This window comes from Macrotis lagotis, chromosome X (genome assembly GCF_037893015.1).
Source record: "Macrotis lagotis isolate mMagLag1 chromosome X, bilby.v1.9.chrom.fasta, whole genome shotgun sequence".
NCBI lineage: Eukaryota > Metazoa > Chordata > Mammalia > Peramelemorphia > Peramelidae > Macrotis > Macrotis lagotis.
The window spans coordinates 31,308,814-31,325,441 of NC_133666.1; the positions used below are offsets into that span (position 1 = coordinate 31,308,814).

The following is a 16,628-nucleotide window of genomic DNA, read 5'->3' on the forward strand; positions in this document are numbered from 1 at the left end:
GCCTTTTTCTTTTCTTTTCTTTTTTTCTTTTTCTTTTTGTAGGTTTTTGTAAGGCAAATGGGGCTAAGTGGCTTGCCCAAGGCCACACGGCTAGGTAATTATTAAGTTATTAAGTGTTCCTGTGACCGGATTTGAACCCAGGTACTCCTGACTCCAGGGCGGGTGCTTTATCCACTGTGCCACCTAGCTGCCCTTGAGGGCCTTTTTCAAACGCTTTGGTGGAACCAGTGTTGTGACTGCTTTGGTTTGGTGGGTAATGGAAGGGTGTGTTTGAAGCAATGTCCTAATCAGACAGATAGGTAAGTGCTTTTAAGTCAGTGATCTGGGGATTTCTACAGAACAACTTGTTTCAGCAGTAGTATATCATAGATTCTCCTCTTCCTGTCTCCTCTCTATTTTCATAGTCATTGAGATTAAAGCCGAGGCCTCTTCCTTTCTTGCCTCTTATGGATCCATTGGTTCATACTGGTGCCAGTATAAACAAGTATGATCATGTCACTGGCATTCCCTTGCAAGACCCCAGCTCAACCAGGTGGCCACTGCCCTTCTTCCTTCTTTTTGTGGTGGGTGGGACCAGTCCCTGGGGAGCCTCCTCAGGCTTTCTGCCTGACTCTAACAGATAACAGAGAAAGAAGAGAGTGTTTCAAAAGTGGAGCATGTTTTGATGGCAGAGAAGAAGCTCAATTTCTAAACTCCAGAGTAAGCTTGGAATGGAAATGGGTCTTCCCCACCAGAAAGGGTGGTTGGTTGGCACTCATCTTATCCTCCCATCTGTAGGCTCTTTAGAACAGGGCAATGAAATGGAATGTTGGCCAGTCAATTGACCAGCACTTAGAACCTACTTTGTGCTGGGCAAGGCACTATGCAAAAATGTTGACAATACAAAGAAAGGGAACAGAACCCAGGCCCAGCCCTCAAGAAGTTCACAGTTGAATAGAGGAGAGAAAATGAAAATAAGTATGGACAAACAAGTTCGAGGCTCTCTTCATTTTTATTTTTTGGTGGATAAAAGATAAATGTAGACAATTAACCCAGTTGCTTTTTTCCTCTGGTTGATTTCAGAGCCCATGCCCCTTATAGGAGCTTTCTTGACATCTGTATTAGTGAGGCTTTAAAACTTGTGTGCCACTTTCCATGAACTAAGTGGCCCAATCTGACTGTACTTTTGAGGTGCTCCCCCCAACCTCTTTGGGGGCGTAAAGCAGGGAGGAAGATAGGATGTAGTGGGAGCCAAGTAGCATGTACAGTGACAGGCAGCTGAGCTTTCTTGTTTCCTTCTGCTGGACAGCTGGTCTCATCATGGGATGCCCCCTTGGCCTGCAGTTTTCTGCCGGGCCTCAACCAAGTAGCCTTTGTTCTGTCCTTGCTTTGGTTCTCATCCATATTTACAGGCAAGTTTAATCAGCTGAGCAGCTGTCTGATGACCCAAAACCTGGGTGAGCTAGTTATTTGCTGGTGGCACTTTCAGATGCTTATAAGCCTAGGCCTCTGACACTTCAGTTGGATATAGCAAGGCCATTTGACAAAGTGGCTGAGCTTCCTTTGTGGAGGGACGTCTTGACCAAATCCAGAGTTTTGGGGCCCCTTCTCTAACAAATTTCTTGGCTTCCTGGGTTACAACAGCAGGAGCAGAGATAACTTTCTTTTTCTTTTGCCTTTTTTCCCTGTTGACATTTTGCTGAACATGATGAAGAAAGAAGAGAAGAGACTTGTGGGTAATATGTAGTTGGCCTCAGCTCTCTAAGCTGATCTTTTTTGAGTGGCTCTGTGTCCCACTGAGGAAGCCCTGGCATGTTCTGGGGCCCAGGGCAGCCAGCACATTGCCATCTTTAACTAAGACCACCCAGAGGTTTCATCTATCTCCTTTTTGCATTTGGCCCTACACCAATCTTGTTAAGTTTTTTAAATGTTGTGATGAACTGGATTTTGTAACAGAGCTCTATCAGGAAAGCAGCCTATGTGAGAGGGTTGCTGGGGGGCTACTTAATGGAAATTAGGAATCATAGACTTTAAGCTTCAAAAGACAGAATTAAGATTGAGGAAGGAAAGAAATTAAGCATCTGTTGGGAAAAAAAAACAAAAAGACAATCACAGAATTTCAGGGGAGCAAAGATAGAGATGTAGTATATATCTGTAATATTCCATCTTCTGCCAAATCAGGTAGAAGAGAGAAGAAACGATCTGAAGAAAAGGAGCAAAAATCTTAGGCTCATATCTATGAGTCTTAGATCTGGAAAGACCCTCAGAGATCAAGTTTAAATCCCCACCCTCCCCAATTTCTAGGGAGCAAACTGAGGTGCTCACAAGTCCAATAATTGATGAGAGCCCACAGTTAATTAGCAGGAGAGCCAAGAGGTAGAACCCAGGAGTCCTAACTTGTAGTCCCCTATTTTTTCCTATTATTCTATATGACTTCATCACTGGTTTCTAGGAGAGGCCAGCCACAAGGCTCCTTTGTGAGATTAGAAGATCTGTAGTTGCAAGAGAAATTGGCTCTTCTAAGATCTGGAGAGTAGGGATGTGGCTGTGTGTGTGTGTGTGTGTGTGTGTGTGTGTGTGTGTGTGTATGTGTGTCTGTACACATGTATATATCCAAGGGATTAGGGCCCTGAAAAGCTTGTTTCTCCGAACAAAGCCACATTAAGGAGTGAATCAGAAAGGAAGTTTGGGGGCTCTGTAACTTCCACATTGTCAATTTTCTAATGATTCAGAGTCTGAATCAAAGGAGGTCATTATTGAAGCTGAGAGAGGAGGCACCTAGCTCAAGATAGGTGTTTCAAAAACACTTGTTAGATCAGTGGAGCTGAAAATGGAGCAGCTGGAGATTGAAGGGGAGGGAGCCAGAGAGAGGGGGAGAGGGAGACAGAGACAGAGTCACAGAGATAGACAAAGAAGATGGGAGACAGGGAGACAGGGAAGGAGGAAAAAAGAGGAAGAGGAGGAAGGAAAGGACAGAGAAAGGGAGACAAAGACAGGGAGGGAGAGAAAGAGACACAGAGACCTAGAGACTACTGGAAGAGCAGGATGCTCCTTGAACAGCTGAAATTCAAGGAGGGCAAACTTTGGTGCCAACATTAAGTCCAGAGTGATGACCCCCAAGCCAAGTATCGGGGACATGAAACAGAGGAACTGGAACATGAAGTCCAGCATGGAGAATATGAGAAGGGGATTTTGCAGCTGGAGGGGCAAAAGCTTCCCCATGGCACCATATTTGTCCCAGGAGATGACCCCCAATTCTTCCAGTCCATGTTTGAGCTAGTAATCTTGGTGGAGCCAGAAAGCAGGTGGTGTGGACTGGGTGGGTCTCAGAGGGGGATTATAAGAATTCCCTACTGGGATAATTGGAGGTGGAATCTTGCCAAAGTCTATACAATTCTTACAAATGGGGTTGATGCTCCACAGGGTGTCTTTAATGATGCAGGGTTTAAATGGTTTAGGTGAACATTTACCATTAAAAAAAAGAAAATTAAAATCCTCTATCCCAATAGAAAGAATCCACGGCAAAATTTAGGACAAGGTTAAAACAGATTGGAATTTTGATTCCATGGGTCAAGATAATAGCAAGCATTTTATCAGTGCCTTTGTGTTCATTATGGTGGTTACTATCATTTTGCTATTAACTCTTCCTCTCTCCTCCTCCTGATTGTCTCCTGGGGAACTATCCTAAAAGGACAGAGGCAGGTATCTCCTGAAATCTATCTTTTCAACCTTTTTCCAGTTGGTGGGCACCCAGTTTGTTTCAAACTTTTTGCTGGTATCCCTGGAACCTTTCTTTCCTTCCTTGACTCCTGTCCAGTGGCAGTTGGGAAGCTATAAACAGTTAAGTAATTCTATTAGACAGCTCCAAATGGGTTTCTTTATTCTTTTCTGAATCATAAGATTTGCTGAGAAAAATCACAGTATGCTTTGTTGGAGGGGGCTAAAACTGCATCTAGTCTCGTCATTCTCTCACCTCCCCCTGATAGCTAAGGAATCCAACCCAGAGCCAGGCAATAACCTGCAGTTTTATACTTGATAGGCAGAGGGTGACAGGATTCACTGGGGATCTCTCGAGTGTGGCTGTGAAGGTCCCAGTCCCTAGAGATTAAGAGAGATACCCTAGAAGGGAAGGGAGACTATAATCCCAGAAGAAAGAAAGTCAAGAAAGGCAGAGACCCCAAGCTCAGGAGTTCTGCCTGGGTTATGCCAGCAGACAAGCTTTCAAGCCTCATGGCACCTGTCCCCAAACTTGATAGTTGCCCTGAAGCTCTCGCCAACACCAGGAAATGGCTACTTAGCCTTCAGATATTTCTGTGACCTTGTGGTTGGATGGTAATGTCCAGTAGGAGAAGTTTTGGGGTAGGATCCTATTAGCTCTTGTTTATGTTTTCATGGAGAGTTTGAAAGAAGAAGTGTGATATAGTGGAAAGAACCCTGCATTTGGAGAGGATCTGGGTTTGAATTCTAACTCTGGGTAATTTGGGGTATGACCTCAGCCTCAGTCTCCCCATATGTAAAATGAGAGGATTTGACATGGTCCTCTATATTGAGGATCCCATGATTTTTCATGTCTTCTAGTTTGAAATCTGTGATCCGATCTTATGGACACGATTGGAGATAGGTATTTTATCAGGTTTTTGGAAGATTCCTTCTCTTAGGCTTAGGTAGGGGAAGTGTTTTTTTACCTATGGATTACAGACCTGGGCTGTTGTTGTTTATTTTAGTCATGTCTGACTCTTTATGGCTCCATTTGGGGTTTTCTTGGCAAAGATACTAGGGTTTGCCCTTTCCTTCTCTGGCTCATTTTACAGATGAAGAAACTGAGGCAAACTGGGTATAGTGACTTGCCCAGGGGCACACAGCTACTAAGTATCTGAGACTGGATTTGAATTTAGATCCTCCTGCCTCCAGGGCCTGGGCTAGTGCCATCTAGCTGCACAGGGCTGATAATATGTGGCAAATCTAGATCTCAGACTTAGATCATTCTGATTCCCGAGTTGGGTACTCCATCCATTCTCAGCACTACACCGTCCCTGAGGGAAAGTGGTCATGGAGCAGTTATTCGGGAATACTTTTCAAGAAGAGTAGTCTTGGAAAGGACGACACTCTGGTAGTTCTTGTTCTCAAACCAGATGGGACAGTGAAAGTCTATATGAAATAGAGAAACTGAAATTCCAGAACCCAACTTGATACATATCCTGTGGCTAGAATTGAGGCCCTATTAAAAGAATTTATTGGCACCTGCTTCAAATGATAGCAGATCTTGACTGATGGAAAGCTTTTTTGGCAAGTTGCCTTGGTGGAGAGCCAGAGCCAAAAATGGTATTTGGAACATCAGGTGGGATGTACAAGTTTAGTGTCTTACCCTTTAGACAGAGGAATTCATGTTCCTCTTTCCAGAGACTGGATAATACCCTAGGAAGTAGACTAGGGACATCTGCCATTGCCTGTATGGATGACCTGAGTATTTTTAGTTAGGGTGTAGTCAAACTTTCTAGAACCTTTCAGGTTGATATTAATGGTAAATGTAATTTGAAAAGATGATTTTCCAAATGGCACTTGTTCTTGTCAATGTGAACCTTTGATAGGCGAATATTGGGACACAGTGGGAGAAAGTGAGAAAAATCATGTATATTTCCATGGTGCTTTACAACACTCCTGTGAATCAGATAATGCAGTCCTCATTGTTAGAAAATTGAGATCTGAAGATGTGAAATGATTTGTTATTGGCCACAAGGGAGGTAGAGTATGGTGGTAAGGGACCTGGCTTTGGATTCAAATTCCACTAGAGAACTGGCTTTGGATTCAAATTCTACTATTGTCACTTATCTGTGTGCTCTTAGACAAGTAACCCCTTCCTTTCTGTTGGCCTCGGTTTCCTTCTCCGCAAAATGAAGGAATGGGTTAGACTTGATAGCCTCTGAGGTTCCTTTCAGTTCTAGACTGGGGACTCCCATAAGCATTATTACTGTATGTACTTCTGGCCCATTGTAACTTAAAAGAAGTTTTACCTTTGACCCTATGAACATGTATGGTCAATTTGCTTTTGAAGGAAAACTACATTATAAATTGTAAACAATCAGTCTTTTAGACCAGAACTTGTTTGTGAGTTGGGAACTAACTGTATCGAGTAGCTTGTGGGTCTTTTAGTTGTCACTCAGTCAACAACATCTACTGAGTGATTGAGTCCAACTGCAAAATTAAGGGATGGAGTCATGTACTATGATATGGTATGATTCAGCCTTGTGTTTTCCAGAGTATTTTTCTCACCCTAAGTGTTCCTACCAAAAAAGGTCTACACAGCTTTTGCCCTCTCCTATTTCTGTCAATGTGTAGGTCAGGAAGAGGCTTTTCTTTGCCATCAGTCACACTGACTGCATAGGACACATGTACAGAACAGCAGTACCAGGGACCCCAAGTGAAAGAAAGTGGGGGGCAGGGCAAAGGGGGATTTTAGAAAACTTCATTTAAATGTTCAGCATATCCAATGGCCTTCCATTTCTGATACATCATGCCAATGACTAGGAACAAGTTTGAGTGCCCTTGTTCCTCCAAACTGGTTGTCCTTTCCTCACACTGATGGCTAGAATCCTTCCAATGTAGAAGAAATAGCCCAGCAGGGACTTCAGAATATTCTGCTAGGTAGCTAATTGGAAAAGCAGCAGTTTGCATCATGGACCAAATGCTTTTGAATCTACCTCAAAATGGTGAAACTTAGCAAAAGTGGGTCAAAGAACAGACTATAAGGAAAGACGTTAAAGGAACAAAACGAATAGGAACAAGAAAAGAAATGTAAAAGGAAAGAGAAAAGAAAATATAAAAACAGACTCTTAAAGGAAACCAAAGGCTTGATGAAATTGAGAAGAGGGGAAGGATAAATCTTTGTCATGTTTTAAGTGTTAAAATTCTATTCATCTGTTCTTCCCATCCACTGGTGATATTTCTGTTTTGCATCTATGTTACCCTGCACATGATTCTAAACCCCCTTTCAATCTTGGTTGCCCCTGGCATGCACTGAGTCCACCTGTTGTGGATATTTCAGACCTCTGATTAATGTTTGAAGGCTGAAGATTCAATTGCCCTCTTTTTCTGTTTAAATTCATTTCCACTAAAGACCAACAGCTAACTAATGTCCTTCACAGAAAAGAACAATTAAAAAAGAGAAAAGAAAAAAACTATTAATAAATTATTTAGTAGTGGTTTCTTTCTGTATACATATTTTTGTCCTGAAGGTGAATTATTTTAGGTAGACTACCTCAATTACTCCCATCAAAATATTTGCTGATCCTGGTTTTTTTATGGGACTTGTGAAGCATACAATTTTCATTTACTGAGGAGTCATCAGCAAGACACAACTTTGTCATTAGTATACTGAGGGATGCAGACCCCAAACCAGTTGTTTCTGGGGAAAAGTAAAGAGAGGTGATTCTGCTGAGATTAGTGTTACCCAGCTTTCACCAAGGTGTTTTCCAAGAGCTCATGAAGAAGATTTTGATGTTAACTACTGTAAGGAAGGATGCACTTTAATGCTCATGAAGGAGATTTCAACATTTTTTAGGTTTTTTCAAGGCAGTGGGGTTAAGTGGCTTACCCCAGGCCACACAGCTAGGTAACTATTAAGTGTCTGAGGTCAGATTTGAACTCAGGTACTCCTGACTCCAGGGCCAGTGCTCTATCCACTGTGCCACCTAGCCGCCCAGGAGATTTCAATATAACTACTGTAAGGAAGGATGCACTGTAACTAATTTTTACTTGTTCCAAATAATATAGACAGAAAAGGGGGAGGGATTTCTTGTTTTTTTTAGTATATTACTTTCATTTTACTTATTTTTCCAATTACTTGTTATGAAAGTTTTTCAACATTTATCCACTTGCATATTTATGTGACACAATTTTCTTCCACTCTCCCTTCCCCTGCAGCAACAGTCTAGTGACCTTGTATGTGTACATTTATGTTTAACATATTTATATAGTAATCATTTTGTGTATGAGGAATTAGGATTGAGGGGAAAGGGAAAAAAGTCATGGGATAGGAAGGAAAAATAGAGAAAATTTTAAAAAGTGAACATAATATTCACTCAGGTTCTATGTTTATTTGGTTTGTTTTTTTCTGTTTGGATGTGGATAGTATTGTCCATAACAGGTGTCCCAGAGCTGTCCTAGCTCTCAGAACTTCTGAGAGGAGTTGCAACTATCATAGTTGATCAGCTCATAATGTTGTTGTTAATATGTATAATGCTTTCTTGGTTCTCTCTTTGTTCAGCATCAGTTCCTGTAATTTTTCCCATGCTTCTCTAGAGTCCATCATTCATGGTTTCTTATAGAGCAATGGTACCCCATAACATTCATATACCATAACTTGTTCAGCAATTCCCCAATTGATGGGCATCCCCTCGATTTCCAATTCTTTGCCACTTCAAAAGAGCTGCTATGAATATTTTGGAACATGTGGAACTTTTCCCATTTTTTATGATTTCTTTTGGATATAGGCCTAGTATTGGTATTGCTGGGTCAGTGGGTACAATCATTTTAATTGCTCTTTGGGCATAGTTCCATGTTACTATCCAGAATAGTTAGATTAGTTTACAACTCCACCAATAGTGCATCAATGTCCCAGTCCTCCCACAGTCTCTCTCCAACATTGATCGTTTTCACTTTTTGACATCTTAGCCAATCTGATAGGTGTGAAGTGATACCTCATAGTTGTTTTAATTTACATTTCTCTAAATAATAGATTAGAACATTTTTCATATGATTATATATAGCTTTAATTTCTTCCTTTGAAAACTGCCTATTCATATCCTTTGACCATTTATCAATTGAGGAATGACTTGTTATAAATTTGATTCAATTCTCTGTTTTATAAATGAGTCCTTTATCAGAAACACTAGCTGTGAAATTTGTATCTCATATTTCTGTTTTCCTTCTAATCTTGGCAGCATTGGTTTTATTAGTGCAAAAACTTTTAATTTAATATAATCAAAATCATCTATTTTGCATTTTGTAATGTACTCTATTTCTTGTTTGGTCATGAATTTCTCCCCTTTCCATAGATTTGACAGAGTATTTCTTGATCTCTTAATTGAACTTTATGGCACATTATGTCTAAATCCTGTACCCATTTTGATGCTCTTTCGGTATAGGGTATGAGATATGAGTCTATGCCTAGTTTTTGCCATTTTATTTTCCAGTTTCTCAGCAGTTTTTGTCAAATAATGAGTTCTTATCCCAGAAGCTAATATCTTTAGATTTGTCAAACAATAGATTACTATAGTCATTTACTTTTGTTTCTTTTGTACCCAGCCTAATCCATTACTCTATTTCTTCACCCGTACCAGGCAGTTTTGATGACTGCCACTTTTTAACGTAGTTTAAAACTGATATAGCTAGACCGCCTTCCTTTACATTTTTTTCATCAGTTCCCTTGATCTTCTTGACTTTTTATTCCTTCAAATGAATTTTGTTACTATTTTTTCTAACTCTGTAAAATAGTTATTTGATAATTTGATTTGTATGGCACTGGGTAAGTAATTTAATTTGGGTAGAATTGTCATTTTTATTATATCAGTCTGACCTGACCATGAGCAATTGGCATTATTCCCGTTGTTTAGATCTGACTATTTACGTGAAAAGTTTTTGTAATTTTGTTCAAACACAGTTTCTGGAGTTGGAAAAAGAGAATGTTTACCCATCTTCCTCCCATTATTTGTTCTTGTTTGGCTTTCACCAAAGCTTGAAAAAGAACAAGCTTGAATGGGATGAATTGACCCTAAATAGATTGGTCAATTCCTTTTAACTAGAGAGGGAAGAAGAGGGAAATCCCAACTGAACTAGAAAGAAAAAAATACTGGGCTGCTGTTCTGGGATGACCAGTAGTAAGTGAGAAGAAAAAGTGGTGAATTAATGAATGAATGAATTGCAGGCATGAGACCAGCTACTATAAGGAGAGAAAGATAAAGGTGAAAGACAAATCCACAAAGACCTTGTATTCTTCTTTTGTTCTGGGCCATTAGGAATGTCCAAGAATTATCCCAGCATTTTTCAACCCTTGAACCTTGTGTCCCTAAAGGAGAAGAGGGAACTAGAAGTTGGGATGTCAGCTGGGAACCCTGGAGATGTAGGCCAAGTGGGCCGCTGAATTTGCTGTGTTTGACTCTTAGGCCTGCACAACCCTGGATAATTGGAGTTTGATCCTCCCAGTGGTGCTTGTGAGGTAGCAAACTTTGGAAAGAAGCCCTGCAATCATAGCTGTAATGTGACCTCATTATATGACACTATCTGTCAGAGAGAAGTCAGAGTTGCATCTTGGGTTCTCCCCTCCCCGGGTGAAGAAGGGCATTGCTTACTAAGGCATCAGACAGACCTCTATAATTTAGAGGTTGTTGAAGGATGTTGACAGTGAGCTAATATGGTTTTCAGGCAAGTCAAAACATGAGTAAACTCAGGGTTTGCTTGAGTTTTTTGGGACATCTAGAATTAATATCTATTAACTCTTATGAATTGGGGGGGGATGATTGTAAAATATGTCAGGGTTTAGAAAAATGGAGGGATTCTTGGATTGCTTCCATGAAACACCAAGGAACCAGCCTTGCCAGTGAAATCAGTGGCTGGTTCTATGTCATGGGTTAGACAGGGTCTGAATGATGCTTCAGATTCTATCTCACAATGAAAGGCACACAAAATTCTGGACAAACCCAGTATATTGAGGAGAGAGACATGATTTTTACCAACAGTCTTCCTGAGGAGTTCCCTTCTGACAACAGGAGTTCCCTAGATCCTCCCCTTTCTTGTTTGATGATTGTGGAAACTGGCAGCAGTTGGGCTAGGTCAGGTGTCAATATAAAGCAGAGATCATGAATCATGTCTTTTTCAAACAGCCATAGTAACCTAAAAGGTGTGAATTGCAAGGTCAAGCAAATTCAGCTACCCTGAGGACAGGCTCTCAAATCACTGTCTTCTTGGATATGATCAACTCCCTTGTGGGCAGAGAGTATCAGGTTATCAGGGATATACTTGTGGCTTATGGAGCAATTTATCTATACTCCTGATGAGTGAATTGGGTGGAGAGGAAAGAGGCTTGAAGTGGCAGATTTCTGTCTCTGCTAAGAATTTACGGGCTTTGACTTTGGGAAAGTGTAGACTCACCTATCACATAAGGACTGTGGCGACCATGGAGTCCAACTCTACCCAAAGAAGGCTCTTTCTACCATATCCTTGACTCTTAGTCATTTATTGTCTGGAGAACATCCCTTATAATGAGGCATCCTATTCCACTTGGGGGATGATTCTCATTCTCAGAAAGGTTTTCTTTGTATTGATCTGGAACTGGCCACTCTACAATCTCCACCCAAGATTTGTGCTTCTGTCATTGCCCCTTTCTGGGTTTCAGCTCCTTTCTTTGTAAAATGAAGCGTTTAATAGTTATACACATATAACCTGATGATTATTTTCTATCTGAGGGAAGAGGTGGGGAAGGGAGGAAGGGAGAAAAATGAGAAACTCAAAACCTTACCAAAAATTATTGTTGAAAGCTATCTTTGCATGTAGTTGGAAAACAAATAAATGAATGAATGAATGAATGAAAAATAAAATGAAGAGTTTTGACTGGATAATGTCTTTGGTCTTTTCTGATTCTGATATTCCATGATGCATAAACTTCATGCTGGTGATAAGCTTGGTTTTCCTCCAATTCTTCCTTCTTTGTTTTTCATTACCTTGTTTGACACACTTAAAAATGTATCTAGTACTTAAAGAAGGCACTTTACTTCCTAAAAGAAAATACTTACAATGTAAAGTGGAAAATTGGCTCCTACATGAAAACATTTTTGGCATTTTAAAGTTCAGAACCTCAGAGGGTCATATAGAAAGCTGTCGGTTACACACGAAGATGTGTATCTTGCTGAGAGCTAAAACAAAACTCTTGAAAGGCTAATTTTCCAATTTATAGAAGACTCAAAACAGAGAAGCAGATAGTTGACATACCAGATGAAAGAATTAGACTCCCAAGGGTCTCAATGGGTTAGAACACTGAACCGGATCAAATAAGATGTAATTCAAAAGGTGCCTATGTAAAGTTCTACCTTGGGGTTCAAAAAGTCAACTTTCTAAGTGTAACAATTTGTTTGCAAAAGAAAGTTCCAAATAAAGGACTCACCAGAAGACCGATACAATTGGACACTGCAGTAAGACAGGCATATTCATGGTAAGAAAGAAGGCCTACTCTACTGGATCTCAGTCTGATCACGTGGGGAGTGGTCAGTTCTGGACAATCTAGTTTAAGAAGGACATAAATGAGCCAGAGAATATCCAGAACAGCAGGTAGAAGATTAATGAAGGGTCTCAAATACACATTATATGAGAATCAATTGAGATAGCAGTAGATATTTAGCACAGATGAGAAAAGACTTAGGGCAGCGGGAATGGTAACTCTTCAAGTACTTGAAAAGCCATTGTGAAGAAGAGGGGTTCATCTTGTTTGGCCTCAATGGGCAATGGGTAGAAATGGCAAGGAGGTATATTTAGGCTATCAGGAAAACCTTCCTTTCAATTAGATCTGTTCCAAAGTAGAATGGGCTGCCCTGGAAAGTGATGGGTCCACCCTCCCTATTGGTTTCCTAGTGGAGGCTGGAAGATCATTTGGTGGTTATGTTGGAGCACTGGCTTATGAGGTTCTTTCTCAATGGGAGATGATGGGCTTTTCTATGGAGGCTGGATTAGAGAAGCTGGACACAGGGAAACTAGTCAGGGAGCCTAGTTAGGAGACTAGTTAAATAGCTGAATTGAGAGGCAATGAGGGCATGAAACTAGAGAAGAGTACCATCATGAGTGACATGGTAGACAAGACTTGGTGACTGATTAGATAAAGGGACTCTAGTCTTTTACTTTTGACTCCCTACCCTCTGATAAAGTTCCCATTGTTACTTGTCCTAAAATTTAGCTTTCAAGTTTCAAAGAATTCATTCATACATTTGACTACTAGCATTTGTTAAGTAGCTGCTATATGCTAATAATGATCAAACTTGGCACTGAGAAGATGAGAAAATGAATCTCTTTCTTCTTTGTGGAGGTACAGTCCTATGGGTATTGTACATTGGATATTCTGTTAGACTGTTGATGGTTTTGTTTGTTTTGCGAAACTAATTTTTTCTACTTTTTTTACACTTTGTTACAAAGAAATGATTATCTGAATCAGAAAGGGGAGGAGAGCATATTCAGAAATAAAGATGTTGTAAAAAAACAAAAAAAAATCAATTCTAAAGCTATTCTATGTGATGTACTTGGGGGAGAGAGAGAAATAAATGCCTTCAAGTTGCTACAGTCTCATAGTTAGTTCCCCATACTGGTATTCTAGGATTTGGTGCGCATGTTCATCATACCTCTTGTATGACTTGATGATTTTGTAGCAATGAATCAGCTTTGAATTGTCCTACCTTATCTTTTTGGTCTATCCTTGACCCCCTGATCACTGTATTGTCTCTTTCTTTTGCACTCTCTCTAGACCACAACACAAAGCTTTCCATAGGTGGAAGACCACATGGTGGTCTTAATATAAGGGGAAGAGAACATTTTTCTATTTTGGTTCCAAGGAACAGTCTGAAGAATTTTGGGGTAACTTAAAAAAGGCTCTAAGTTCATGGAGCTAATGTTTTCACAACAGAGTTTCATTTTGCTTGTTTGGGCTCCAAGATGTCTGTGTTGTTCCTATAGCATATGCACGCCCCCCCCCCCCCCCCCCCCGTTATCTGCTTTAAAGGGTACTTCAGGAGTTGGACGTTTTACATAGATGGAATTTTTTCCATATTGGACTTTTCTTCTCATCCTCTGGTTCTGTAGTAGGCGGGCTGTAAGTTTAAGGATCTATCACCTCTATAATTCTACTCTCTAAATCCTACAATTTTATTGTACTATTTATTGTTGAGTTTCTATAATAGAATGATTTTCAACAGAAATAGTATTTTTTAAGTAGAGCTGGAGTAGAGTTGAACACTTTGGATCTATAAAGAAAATTAATAAGGCTGGCTTAGCAATGAACTATGCCCAGGCTGAGGCCAAATGTTACTCCAGGAGAGGGATGGCTTTCTCTGTAGTCACTCCCGGCTTTGGAGCTAATTTGGATGCTGAGTCGTTCTCCAGGTATTTATATGTTGTGTTTGGTATTTTTACTGGATCCTATTCTTCTCCCTGGGATCACCTAAAATGGTAAGAATTTTCTAGTGGGATTAAGGTTGTAATCTCTTGGGAGGGGTGGGGACATCTGCTCTTAGTTATTTTTGTATTAATAGCCTCCCCTTAAATGTATGTTATCAAATGAGCCATATTCTTATCAGCTGAGATAGTGGCAACAGTGACCTGGGCAACGCCGGGGAAGTTGCTCTCCAAGGCATGGCTTCCCAGAAACATTCGGGTAAGGAGACCCTGAGGGACTCTTTTATATGATTTTCTGATGGAATATGATTTATAATAATGATTTATAACTGGAAATGGACTTGACTGGGAAAAATTGGGGGATTCAACAATGTTAGGCTTATAAATCTCATCATTGATATTGCCTGCCTTAAAGTAAGAATTAGAGAATTGTTATCACACAGGCAAAAGTGGTATGCTGAGTGAGATAGATAGATAGATAGATAGATAGATAGATAGATAGATAGATAGATAGATAGGAGAGTTCATTTCATCTTTTTTAACCCCAGGGCTTGGATGCGGTTCAGAAATCCTTGTTGAATTGATGAATTGTAGACATGCAAATATGATAACAGATTTTTGCATTCACTTTAATCAAAAGATGTAGATGTCTTATAAAGGAAGAGGGGAAGGGTTTAGACATTATAGTTTTGTCTGGTTTTTGTTTGAAGTAAGTTTGCAATCAAGTTCTTTTATTTTGATTTTTGGTAAAACTCTTCATTTTGACTTTGCTTAAAAGTGATTGTAAAGTTTCTCAGGGGTGGGGGTGTGATCGGGGAAGGGGGGTAAATGGAGACAGAGTTCCCATGAGGAGATCGAGGGGCCATCCTGGTTTGTTGGATGACTTTTTTCTGAAGTCAGCCTGCTGCTTCTCCCCTTCCAGGATGAATTGTTTGGGAAGACACAGCTCCTCTGTGTCATTTATTTTGCAACTTTCTCTCTGAGGACCAGAAGACCAGGGAAGAGAATTGAAGGGCACAGATTAGAGGAAAAGAAAGAGGAAATCTGAACCACTTTGATAGTGCAGCTATTTTGCTAGGTTTTAAATTGCTAGTCAATAACTAGTAAGATACATTAAGATGCTTCTGAAAATGCTTTTGCTCTGACAATGTCCTAGGCACCTTTTGCAGGCATTAATAGTTAATGCTTCCCTTATTTCTAAGTGCATAAAGCAAGAACTTTTCTTCCTAAGGAACCACCCTTTGGAGTCCAGGACCACATGCTTGAGATTGTGCTAATCAGCTAATAGAGACAGTCTTTGGGTGTGGGAAAATTATTCAGCTCTGACTTGTTCTGGTACGCCTTGGGTGTTTGGTAATCGGTTGGAGGAATATTTGATTTCATTTATTAATTAAGTAGTTGAGCTATTAGAGGCTGAAGTTGATTGAAAAGGTGACACATTTACAGCATTCCTTCATTTGAGGTTATAAATTATACCAGGTCCCCAGGTGTGACTGTGGCCTCTATAAATCCAGACGGGGTAAGTACAACTTGAAAGGGCCATTCATTCTTGGAGTAAATTGGATCAACTTGTATTCAACTCTCTTGTGAAATTAGAGGGGGAAACCTATTTCAGGAAATATAATTCCAGCTTTATCCTAGGAATGCCAATTCAGAAACTTGATAGAATGGGGGGGGGGAAGGATGCAGTGTGACCCTTAAGAAAGTGTGGACTGTATGGGGCAACGGCCTACTTTTTGCTAGGGGCTTTTGTGTGTCTCTGCTTAAAATAGACCCTTAAGTATAAGAACTTGTTTTAAGAAGAACGGATTCAATAGCTGTTCTCCCTCCTCCACTTGAGCTCCAACAGACTAGTCGAGGGCGAACGGAAGTGCCCTCTCTAGCAGCTGGCCCGCCAGTCCACCTGCCTGGCCGCCTGCTGCTATACAGTTACTTAAGGCGTTCATGCAGTCATCAAATCCCTTTAGAAAGCTGTCCAGGGCTGACACATGGTGGAGTTAATGGATTTGATAAGGGCAAAAGCAAAATGGTACCAGCATTTGGCTCCCCACTAAGTCTTGCCCATCATTACTGTCCCTTATAAATAATTTGGGGCACTTATATAGCCAGAACATTGTGTGATTTTCTTTCTCTGACAGGATCAGCTCTTCTTTCCTCTGAAATACACCAACCCCTCAAACAACCACGATGACAGTACATTTAATAGGAGAATTTTCTTTAATGTTTCTTTGGAAAATCAGTTGATCTCATTCCCAGCATCCTTGACCTTGGGAGCTGGAAAGGGACCTTATGGAGCAATACCTCATCTAGTCTGACCCCCTCAGCTAACAGGTAAAGAAACTGAGGCCCCAAGAGAGGAAGTGAGTTGATTAGAGCAGGGACTGACCACCACAGAACAATAAAGACAGAGAGATGTCTGTTGAGTTCAGAACAGTGGGCTTGCTAGGTGTTTAGGGAAGAGAAAGTTTAGACATAGTCCTCAGAACTACAAATACCAGAGAACT

General features: G+C 40.5%; 1 protein-coding gene across 3 annotated transcripts in view; it reads left to right on the top strand.

Annotated features, from left to right (window-relative positions):
- The window catches only part of FHL1 (four and a half LIM domains 1), a 138,882-nt gene that overhangs the window by 103,869 nt on the left and 18,385 nt on the right, over positions 1–16,628 (top strand). The window contains exon 1 of one of the 3 annotated variants that reach the window (XM_074205366.1): positions 14,276–14,383. The exons of the other annotated variants lie outside the window; for them this stretch is intronic. Coding sequence (XP_074061467.1) covers positions 14,362–14,383 — 22 coding nt within the window. The 5' untranslated portion in view covers positions 14,276–14,361. Of the gene's footprint in view, positions 1–14,275; positions 14,384–16,628 lie in introns of those variants that run through there. 3 annotated transcript variants of the gene reach the window in all.